The sequence below is a fragment of the Caenorhabditis elegans genome, chromosome III (genome assembly GCF_000002985.6).
Source record: "Caenorhabditis elegans chromosome III".
Taxonomy (NCBI): Eukaryota; Metazoa; Nematoda; class Chromadorea; order Rhabditida; family Rhabditidae; genus Caenorhabditis; species Caenorhabditis elegans.
The window spans coordinates 6,897,375-6,908,253 of record NC_003281.10 but is presented as its reverse complement, the minus strand read 5'-3'; the positions used below and the strand labels follow the sequence as shown (position 1 = coordinate 6,908,253).

General features: G+C 34.2%; 4 protein-coding genes across 5 annotated transcripts; 1 reads left to right on the top strand and 3 right to left on the bottom strand.

Moving 5' to 3' along the window:
* Positions 1–246: 246 nt before the first annotated feature.
* T07E3.2 (uncharacterized protein) lies at positions 247–1,545 on the bottom strand. The gene is made up of 4 exons (NM_066103.4): positions 1,319–1,545; positions 566–686; positions 425–518; positions 247–375 (listed from the first exon to the last, which is right to left on the bottom strand). Exons 2-4 carry the CDS (start codon positions 650–652, stop codon positions 287–289), a joined length of 270 nt encoding a protein of 89 aa, NP_498504.1. The 5' UTR covers positions 653–686; positions 1,319–1,545; the 3' UTR covers positions 247–286.
* A 1,426-nt stretch (positions 1,546–2,971) lies between these two features.
* On the bottom strand, positions 2,972–4,377 carry T07E3.3 (DSBA-like thioredoxin domain-containing protein). The gene is made up of 5 exons (NM_066102.4): positions 4,291–4,377; positions 3,932–4,073; positions 3,752–3,876; positions 3,429–3,707; positions 2,972–3,381 (listed from the first exon to the last, which is right to left on the bottom strand). Exons 1-5 carry the CDS (start codon positions 4,357–4,359, stop codon positions 3,220–3,222), a joined length of 777 nt encoding a protein of 258 aa, NP_498503.2. The 5' UTR covers positions 4,360–4,377; the 3' UTR covers positions 2,972–3,219.
* Positions 4,378–5,147: 770 nt separating this feature from the next.
* On the top strand, positions 5,148–7,686 carry brc-2 (DNA repair protein brc-2). Its single transcript, NM_066101.8, has 11 exons — positions 5,148–5,199; positions 5,275–5,425; positions 5,521–5,624; positions 5,669–5,808; positions 5,892–6,065; positions 6,117–6,239; positions 6,283–6,367; positions 6,414–6,510; positions 6,750–6,877; positions 6,943–7,060; positions 7,434–7,686. The coding sequence occupies exons 1-11, from the start codon at positions 5,177–5,179 to the stop codon at positions 7,473–7,475; spliced, it is 1,185 nt and encodes a 394-aa protein (NP_498502.3). The 5' UTR covers positions 5,148–5,176; the 3' UTR covers positions 7,476–7,686.
* Positions 7,649–10,238, bottom strand: T07E3.4 (F-box domain-containing protein). 2 transcript variants are annotated; one of them, NM_066100.6, is made up of 6 exons: positions 10,138–10,238; positions 9,911–10,088; positions 9,231–9,368; positions 9,007–9,180; positions 8,465–8,954; positions 7,649–8,076 (listed from the first exon to the last, which is right to left on the bottom strand). In NM_066100.6, the coding sequence occupies exons 1-6, from the start codon at positions 10,212–10,214 to the stop codon at positions 7,850–7,852; spliced, it is 1,284 nt and encodes a 427-aa protein (NP_498501.1). In that variant the 5' UTR covers positions 10,215–10,238; the 3' UTR covers positions 7,649–7,849. The 2 variants fall into 2 exon arrangements, with proteins under 2 accessions (NP_498501.1, NP_001379989.1); NM_001392132.1 differs by having other exon boundaries at positions 7,653–8,076; positions 9,911–10,238.
* Positions 10,239–10,879: the final 641 nt, after the last annotated feature.

The following is a 10,879-nucleotide window of genomic DNA, read 5'->3' as shown; positions in this document are numbered from 1 at the left end:
AATCACTGTGTCGAAGTGTTGAAATAACATGAGAAGTGATTTTAATAGTTCCAAAACACGAGCATCTTTTGTGATTTTCTACTTTCCTCACTGATACTATTTGGTACAGTTTGTCCCAATTTTATTTTTCAAAATTTGGAACCATGTCTCGACAACTTAAAATATGTAGTGTCTCGATTTCTAGCTTACAGCTTCAACAATACTGTAGTAGAATTCTACTTGAATTTCTCTATCAATCCATAATGAAAACTTATTTATTCAACCAAAATCATTTGAAAGATCCATCTTAAGCCGGAAGATCTCCCCAATCAGACTTTGCATCATTAATTGTTTCGTTGTCATTTGCTTCACGAGCAACCATTGGAGGTGCAGGTGCTGAAAATAAAGTTATAGTCATTAAAGTCTTCTTTTTTAAATTAATTACGTGGCGTTGGAATGACAATTTTCTCATGTTCCGATGTAGAAGCTGGTGATCCTATTGGGGTCTTATTTTTCCTTGTACTTATTAAGTCTTTGTTCTGAAATGTTAATCGAAAATCGAAGAAAATAAATTTGAAAAACGAACTTTCTTTTTCTTGCACCCAATCCCAAGATAAACGGAAAAAGTGATAATGCAGAAATTAAAAATTATAACAAAGAGATCTCCGTTCATTTTTAGATGTTTTATTATTTCTCTTGATTGAATTCTGAAATTAAATAAATTATTGAGTAACTGGGAAGCTTAACTTACAGGGCCTTAAAATGACTCGACCGAACCGAGATTTGTTGAAACTTTGTAATGACGATATGAATATGAATATGAATAATAATAATAATTATAATTATTATCATTATTTTTTCACATGAAATACGTGGTCAGAAAAATTTGTCAATTTTTGTCCTGTTTCTGATTAATTGTTTTTAATAATCTCAAACAAACGTCTGGCTAAATATTTAAATATTTAACAAATCAATTTTTGTGAACTGTATGTTTTCAGGTAACTATGACGCCTCTTCACTCGTTACCTACCTTTCCCTCAATTTTTGTTTCATTAGACTTTGTTCTTCGTACAAAATTGTCAAAAAACTATCAATTTTGAATTGCAAATTCCTCAAACTTTCAAGAAACTCGTTCTGAACTTTTGGCTTTTCGTTGATCTTCGTGCAATACTAATTTGTACTTAATGAGATGAGTATACTTGGAAATTGGCAATGAATTGGTTCATTAGAAAAACTTTAGAAACAATATATAGAGAGCGAAGGGAAACAATTAAATGAAAAATTGCTAAGAAGTTATTTTTTATTGATATTTTAATAAAACCCCAAAAAAATTACAAACCTGTGTCACTATGGAAGCCAGATTTCGGAGAATGATCGTTGCTGATGCAGCATTCGATAGAGAAGGAGATCCATGTTGTTGAACGCCGTTTTTGGCACTTTGAGATGCAGATGATTGTTGGACTGGGTTATGAGCATTCCTCGGCTAATGAGAAGACGGAGAAGATCCGTTAGGCGTAGAAGAGGGGCTATTTGTATGTGTGGCGCCATTTGTTTTAATGATTACCTATAAATTTGGAAAAAATCACGACAACGAAAAGAGATAAGTTAGCGAAAATAAGTCGATAAACTACCAAGTGAATGTGTAAATTGAACACGGGAAATAAACTGAGTGATCTCGACAATAAACTAAAATTGGATACCTCTAAATGGTCAGGCGCTTTTATGCGGAATGATCTTGCAGCGCGTTTAGTCATCATTTTTAACAGTTTCTTTCCAAAATTCGCCTAGATCACGCTTAGATTTTAGAACTAATTTGTGATAAAGCAATAGAAAAACAAAATATTAGATAAATATTTTGTGATCTACATGTGATCTACGCGAATTTCACACAGAAACTGCTAAGTCTGAAGTGTGTCTGAAGTTATCATCTACACGTGTAAATATCATAACCGGTTATGTTTTTCTTATCATATTCTTTTTGTTTCCATGATGAATAAATAAATAAATAAATAAATAAATAGAGTGATTTATAAAGACATTCTGCTTTTCCGGGTTATTTTAAAAGCATTCTTAAAATACATTGTGTTCATTCATATTTGAAACAGTTATTATCGTTCAGTTAAACAACTTCCGACGTTCCGGCGCTTTTGTTCTCGAAAAATTTTTCATCGAATGCCGAATTTAGAGATTTCTATTTAAAAAATCAGGTTATTTTTTATGTTATTTCATATCGTTGCTAACCTCGGTCTTTCCCTCTTTCTCTCGGTTTTCGGGCACTCTCGCTGCTGTCGGAGCTGGAGCCATAACTGTATTTGGATTGGATGAGTAGGAGTTGAAGATCCTGATAGTTTTGAAGGTGCGGCTTTTAGGGATACTTGGACTCAGAAGGCTCTGAACGCTTGGAGCAGCTTCAGCTGATCGAGAAGATTTCGATTTCTTGTTTTTGCACGCAGTCATCAAGGAAATCGTTATGATGATATATACAAATATCTGAAAATATACAGAGTATTACAAATCAGAGTACACCAAATTTTACGAGCACACTGGATGGCATTTTCCAGATGAAGAAAATAGTAAAAAACCTTACTTCACTGAGCAACACTATATCCAACATCACTGAATTCGCGATGAAACTGTATTTTAGGCTTATAAAATTAAAAGAATACGAAATATTAAAATTTAAATATTGTATCAGAGTTTTTCGATAATAAAATTAAAAGTTCGCGTTCTGAATTCACTTCAATAAAAACATACTTGTTTGAATATTTGTTTTAATTTTAGAATTTTTACACTCCGTTTCAATTCCAAAATTAAAAATTTTCAACGTAATTATTTTATTCACTGTCATTGTTCGCTCATTAACTGCAACTTTATCATGTTCTATCGTCAATAGAAATCTTTAAAAATGTGGATGTATCACTCGGTTTTCAGAAAGTGTTCGTGATTGGTGAACTTCTTTTCTTCCTCTTATGTGGTCTTAGCGGTAAGAAGAAAAATATGTCTATTTATGCAATCATTTGGTAACAGAGAAAGGAAATATACTAAATTGGAGATGGGTGGAATAAATTGAACCGGAGGATAACACAATGAATTTGATCGAATTGATTATAATCACCGTAGAGGGTACAGGATTTGGGAAAAAAAAAGACTAAACTGATGCGAGTAAAGTGCAATAAAAGTGGGTAAATATGAAGAAAAAGGTGGGTGAGGAAGGAAGAATTGGAAACAAAAAAACTAAATTTAAAGTCGATTTGCAGACATTTTTTGCTCGACTGGTTGGCTTGATGATACACTTGAGAGCTTGGAAATCATGATATTATCATCAAAAATATCATTGATTTTATCAACTTTTATAGTGTCTCCTTCATCAGTTAACAAGATTAATCCGGGTGCTTCAGTAAGCTGAAAAAGGAAATTCTTGATTTTATTTCTAGAAAATTAAAATTTACTTTGAAATCCACGGCTTCTTTGCAATTTTTGTGTAGTATCGATCGATTTTCTGGAGATGAGAGACGAGCCACAATGTCTTCTGCGATTTTGAATGAGATTCCAAGTTCACGGCATACTGTAGACATGTGACACCCGTAGTGAACTGGAAGTCGCTGCTCCCAGAGCCGTTTTCCCAAGTGATGAATTGCTTTTTCATAGAGGTCTGGGTATTGTTCACGGATTGAAGTGAGGAACAGCTGAGGGATGACCGATCCACGTGCTACCGCTGTTTTGTAGGTCTAAAAATATTTGTTTGAGAATAAATATTCGAAATCAATCTAACGTTTTTCCAATCTACAGGTGGCACGACACGCTCACAACCAATAAGTTTCTTGCCACGCTCGTCGATTTTTTGTAGAATTCCCATTTCTGAGAGTGTTTCTTCGCTTTCTGCTTGCTCTGGAACTTCTGAAATAACTTTCCCGCGATTATTTGGATTTCTATATATTTTCAAACTACTTACCTATTTTCGTTTTCCAAAGTCTCGAATTGTGTACTTGTCGACGTTGGTTCCAGATTTGAGCATTATGAAGAATTCCAATTTTAAAATCACAAACTGGCTCAAAATCTATACGCTCGAATAGAGAATTGTGTGATGTAAGAGCCTGAAAATTATATTTGATTTTCTTTCCATCTTTTTTTATTTTCGGGAATAATAAAACATTCAAAAAGGGCTGAGATCTATCTATTTTTCACATGCGACCCATTTCTATTTCACGTGAAGCACATGATTCTGAAGGGCAATGGAAATGAAAACCCGGAAAAACAAAATCTTTCAGTTTAAATTGTATCAAAACAAGTTTTTCTAGATTACAAATGTACCTGAATAGTGATCCATGAATTGGGACAGACCACATCGAAATAACATTTCACACGTGGCAATGGAGCCATTTTGAAGTTTGGCTGAAATTAAATTTATGTCGAGAAATTAAAAAAAATCAGAGCGTCATCATGAGAAAATAGGAAAGGTTTAGACTGTAAAATCAGGTTTTCATGGCGGGAATGACATTAAAATGGTGATAAGGTGATTATTTTATCAAAAGAATTTTTTGAATGATTGCACCTAAAATCGAGTGCTTTTTCTTTAATTTGATTATCAAAAGAAAATACCCAAGAAATGGAAAATGAAAATTTAAGAGATGAAAGGAAAAAGCGACCCGGAAAAACATCAAGCTGGGAAGAAATCTCAACTAGTTAGACCAAAGCTTCGAACTCTGCGAGCATGTATTTTTTTTCCTCACTTTCTCCTTTTCTTCTCTATTTCTCTAGATCTTTATTACTGCGGGGGCAAAAAGAGTAAGAGATAGAAAAGAATGACGCAAAAAATACACGGATTTAATATTTGCTTTGCTTTTTTATTCAGAGAGGAAAGGTCAATTGGGGGTTTCCCCTCGTTTTATGAATGAAAACCGCACATAAATATAATTATTTCCACAGTTTTAAACGGCAGAAACGGTTCGTGTTATAATTTGTGAGATAATTGATTTTGCATTACGAAATTAGAAGAAAAGGCGGAAATAAATAAATTAGTGTCGCAATTTTTTTCTCAAAAAGGAAATAATGCAATTACGCTCCACCGGACAGTAAAATTCTCAGTTTATTTGAAAAACAAAAATTTAATTTTTTCCCTTTTTTTCAATTGAAATCTCAAATTTCTGAACTCAAAATGAAATTTTCAGACTTTACCAGAATATTGTGACATCGACCGATGGGTGACTCATCTAAAAAAGTGTTAGTCAAGATTTATTTTATTGTTATAGCAAGAAAATTGAGAAACATACATGAATTGCAATTCTTTGTTTTCAGAAAAGACAGTTTCGACACAATATCTGAACCAGACAGCTTTGATGAGCCGAAAGGCGTACCGATATCAATGGAACCGGTTTTTTCAACAGCGGCTGGTATCCGAATTGATGTGAAGCAGGAATCGATTGATAAATCAAAGAAGATGTTGAATGTAAGCTTTGGAATTAAAAGGAAATAATGGAACATATTCTGAAATTAACTTCGACAACACATTTATTCTTCTAATATAAAAAATTTCAAATTCAGAGTGATCTCAAGAGCAAATCCTCGTCTAAAGGCGGATTTTCTTCCCCTCTCGTGCGCAAAAACAATGGGTCGAGCGCTTTCGTTTCACCGTTTCGAAGAGAAGGGTAAGTTTCAAAGGTGCTATCTAGCTCGAAGTTTTTCTTTTCAGAACGAGCTCAACAACTACAAAACGGCCGGCTAGCGGCGGTTTCGAAGATTTCGAAGCTCCACCAGCAAAAAAATCAACCAGCAGTTCTTCTAAAAAAAGTAAAAAACATTCGAAAAAAGAAAAGAAGAAGGAGTTTAAAGGTTAGTTAAGCTCTAGAATTGGCTCTCCTTTTTGAAAACTGTTCTTTATTCCGTAATTCTCGTAATCCGGAGTCTTTTTTCAGAAATCCACGCCGATGTTTTGCGTGTTTCTCGAATCTACGAAAAGGATAAATTCCGAATTATTCTTCAAGAATCCAGCTCAACTCCTCTAATCCTGGCCACTTGTAGCTACAATCGTGGCTCTGATATTAAATTTGGCGACAGAATTCATGTCGACGCGGAAGTCTGTAAAAAATGTAATGCTCAATCGATTGTAGCTATTGATTTAATTTTTCGTAAACTTTCAGCAAGCTCAGGCGATGTTACAGAAATCTATATTGATAGAGTTCTGAAAAATAAGGAAAATGGTGCGAAATCCGGTATCCGACGCCATTCAATTGCCAAGAAGCCGTTTTGCATCAAACCCAGATGTGAGCCATTTCGAGTTTTCACCTAAAAAAATTATTATTTCAGTTATCCACGAATTGTCAGACACGAAAATCAAAAAAACAGTTGTCCAAGTTAACTTACTCGATTTAAATTTGGATTTTTATGCAGGGTACATACTGATTCCTTGATAATTAATATAATAATATTGGTTTCAGATGTTCGAAATGCAAACACTCTCTCCCAGAAGCAGCGAATCAATGCGAGTTTTGTAAGGATTCCCAAGGAAAATCTGAATTGTCGATGTATTCTAGAGTATGTTCTTTATATTTATATTGCCTATTTCCTAATATAGAACATTTTTAATGTTTTGGATAAATAGCCTATTTTCAGCTAAAATCTCAAATTTTTCCGACTTGTCAGTGGTGCGGCGGTCGGAACTCACTTCTGCGAGTTGTGACATTGTCAAGTTGACAAAGTTTGAGATTTTAGCTGAATTTAGATAATTTTTTGAATTTTAGTTTTTGGGAAGTATCGTTACAAAAAAACTTCAGGTGCGAGTTATGGACTTCTCCGGTCAAATGTTTATCAATGTGACTACAAAAAATATGAAGAAATTACTCGATTTGTTAGGATATGAAGGATTTGACAATTGGTTCCGATTCAAAGACCCCCAGGAACGGTGAGATTTTTGCGGCGTTTTAACTTTCAATTTATAATTTTTTAAATTCCGTTGCATTTTTTCAGACAAAACTATGTGTTCCGCCCTGTTATGGTTGAAATCGAAAAATCGAATGATGAATGGGAATGCACTGACGTGGCAGAAGTCGACTGGAAAGATTTTGGCTCTTACTTGAAACATAAAGTATAATTTATTGATACCGAAAAATTACAGAGAACATTTTTTGTTTCACATATCATAATTTTAGAAGTCGGCCAGAATTTCAGACATTTTCTTCATTTTCTTATATCTCAATTGCGTTAAATTTTTTTCTCGAATCTGATAAATCAAAAAAATTCGCCAAAAATCCCTAAATCACCCAAAAATTTCACATTTTTGAAAAGGTTGCAATTTACAAAAAAAAACTTTGACTTGAAATTTGAGAAATCTAAGAATTTTGTAGTGTTTCATTATGATTATCGGTCACGTTAGAGTGATAAGTGTGCTAATTTTACAATTTTAATTAAGTCTCAAAATTATATCAGCTAAAATTTAATAAAATTCCATAATTTTTCAGGAAGACAAGAAGAAACGCCGTTCGAAAAAGAAGCATCCATAATATTCCATTCATGTGAATATTCATTTAATCATGTTTCATTTATTTTATCATTTTTTTGTTGTGTTTATTCGTTTTAACGTAGATGGTTCAAATGCTTTAATTTATTCTCAAAGAATATCCCCGTTCTAATTTTATATGTTCCCCTTCTGTTGTTTCCATGTTAAAGAATTATTATGAAACGATGAAATCTTCATCAGAAATTCGAAAATTTAGAAAAATAGAAACCCGAAACAAGAAAATATACAAGTACAAATACAAGTAGGCACACGTCATTTTGAAGTTGTGGTCTTATAAAGACAATTTCTAAAACCCAAAATGTTTGGGAAATCGAGAGATAAGGGGGGATCAATTGGAAAATAAATTCTATGAATTGATTAAAGTTGGAAGGAAGGTGGAACAGTCAGAAGATTGTTATTATTGCAATTTTGTTCGGAGATTTTCAGTTTTTCAGCCAATTCTTTGTCTTCAAGAGCTGCCAGAGCAATTGTAAATTCGCGTTTTGTATTTTCCTCCTGCACATTATACAATGTCAATGAGCCCGAGCCACGGCGATTTTTGCATCGAAGTCCACGTCGAAGGCATTCGGATTCAAATTGAGATCCTGGAATATATTATAGTTTATTGATTATGTATTAAAGCTGTGATTTTTGCTTCAAAATACGGTAACCGGCCTCGACACGACAATTTTGGTTGAATGCGACAGGTGTGTGCGCCTTTAAAGGAGTACTGTAATTTCAAATCGTTGTGACGATTCCGCAGAAATGAAAGCTTGACGATACAGTAGTCTTTATAGGCGCGCACCTTTTTGAAGATTCCAAAAATTTGCCGTGCCGAGACCTGGTACCGTATTCTTGGCAAAAAATCGGACAATTTCGCGTCTGGAATACGTTCTGACAAAAGTCGACCTGACTTTTCAAAAAATGTAGTTTGGTTTCAACAATTTTACTTTTAGGTTAATAATAATTTTAAAGCTCGTGGTTTTTACTCACCTTTAACTTTTGGACACCTCTTGACTGTGCATACTTGACTTCTCAACTGCTTTTCCGATTCATTACACTGCTCGAACCATTCTTTTGTGTAATCACATACTGTATTAGTTGTAACTGCACATCGATCCAGAATCATTGTTGGAAATGCTCCAAGTCTTGCAAAATGTCTCAATGCTCCGTCTCCAATATCCAGATTACGTGTGGCATTCGACGCGAATCGTACTCCATCAATGCAAATTCTACGAACCGTTGGAGCATCCAGTTGAGCCAAATGCTCGTCAGTTACCGAATCTGCTCGCATTCCAGTACATTGAGTGATTTCGAAGATTTCAAGTGTTTTTGCGACAGGGGCAAGGAATCGATGAAGGGAGAGGCAGTTGGATAATGAGAAATCAACTTGAGATAGGGAAAGTTGAATCAGTTTTGTGAGATCTGCATACTGAAATTGGCGACGCAGAAATTCGATCAAATCATCCGAAAGTGGAACATTCTGAAATTAAATATTTCATTGATTTTTCTATAGTTCAACCTTGTAAACCTACCTTTAACAGAATTCTTTGAATTGCAAATCGTCTAAAGTTGAACTCAAACGAACTTCTCGGTGATCTAACCGTACTCCATGGGACTACTGTAGTTTTTGTCTTCTGACCTTCATAGCTAACCCATCGCATTTCAATCCCCTTCTTTCCGAGTCCAGAAATCACAAGGCGGGAGAGCTGAAATTTTAAAATTAGAAGGAATTAAATTTAAAAGAAAAGTAACTTACCACATTAATTTTAACATCAGCAATATGATCCATACATGCATTAAATCGTCGGGATAATCTTCGCGCAGCGAGAACAGTGGATGGCTCCGTGGATTTGCAGTTTTCCAAAATTTCAAATAGAATTTCATTTGGGATGCGCTGAAAATAAGACTATAAAAACTAAAAACAGAGACCACTAAATTTGAGAACTACAAAAAGAAATCATGTGATTGATCCCAATCACCTTATCATTTAAAAAAGTACGTTTTGTCTAACATCTACTATGTTTTACGTCACTAGGTTTCTTCATGTACTTCACGTGAAGTTTGGTTTAACACATATCTGTGGAGAGAAATCATAAGACTTCCAGAGGGACAGCTGTTCCCGGGGGATGCCCGGTGTCTTGTTTTTGATCAAAATTTCCTGAACAGGAAACGAAAAAACGTTTGAGTCTGTTCATTGAACATACTGGTTATAATTCATGTTGATGGTGGCATAGAACAAAACATATTTTTGCAGTTTCATTTATTTAACTTAACTTAAATTTTGATATGGTACGTCCCTTTGAACCTACGGCTCAAAAATTTTGAAATTCCTATTTATGCAAATATATCAACTGTCGAAAATACGAACGTTCATATACTTTCTTGACTAAATACTATTTTTTTCTGATAAAATTGTTTTTTACCCGAAAAACTCACATCAAAATACGTTGGCTTCTCTTTAACTGTCACCATATTCGCACAAACTTTCTCAGCTGATGACGTCACTGGTGCTCCATTTTTCTTGGCAGATGTCTTTGTGAATAGCCATTCAGCAATCGACTTGAGTCCGTTCTTCTTTCCGTCTTTCTTCACTTTACGGTATTTGGTTTCCAAACTGAAAAATTGAATATTCAAGTTAGTTAGGCAATTGAAGCTTAACCTACAAGGAGCCCTTGAACTCTTTTCTAAAGTCATGGGATACTGTAGATGTGTTAAAACTGCGCTTTCTTTGCAACTCCATTGTGTTAACGGCGCAAGAATTTTGCTGGAAAAACACAAAATTTAGATCTTAAAAACAGGTTTCAAAACGAAGAAAAAAAAATCAAAATTTCAACAGTTGAAATTTCAATCAGAAGAAAGAGAGAGAGAAGAGGAAAAGTGCTAATGATCAGTGGAGAGAAAAGAGAATGAAGACGAAATGATGGAGGAAAATGTTGAAGGCGGAGCGGTTGAGACGCAGAGAAAATGAGACATCTGACTCCACCCACTTCATGTGCAATTCACATGGACAGATCTGTGACATAGAGACTGGGGACTACAACGAAACGGAGAACGAGGAAAATGACTTTTGAAGATGGAATGATTAACTGAAAAGAAAGGAACTAGTCTACGGTTAGATAATTCTATTTATAGAAGTAAATTGTGTTCTTTACTGCAAACTATTCTTTGGAAATAGTCTTAAATTTCGAAAGAAATACAGTATTTGGAGTAGCGCTAGTAGGAATTTTGTCAAAATATACTAAAAATTATTCAAATTATTATATTCTGAAATATCCTAGATTTTTTGAAATCTTTCAGACAAAGTTTTGGCAAATTGCCAAATGTTCGAAAAATTGACTTTTTGGGAAATTTAGAGAATTTCTGTTTTCATGAGTTTGCTGAACGTTTTTTACTCTTTAAAAGTGT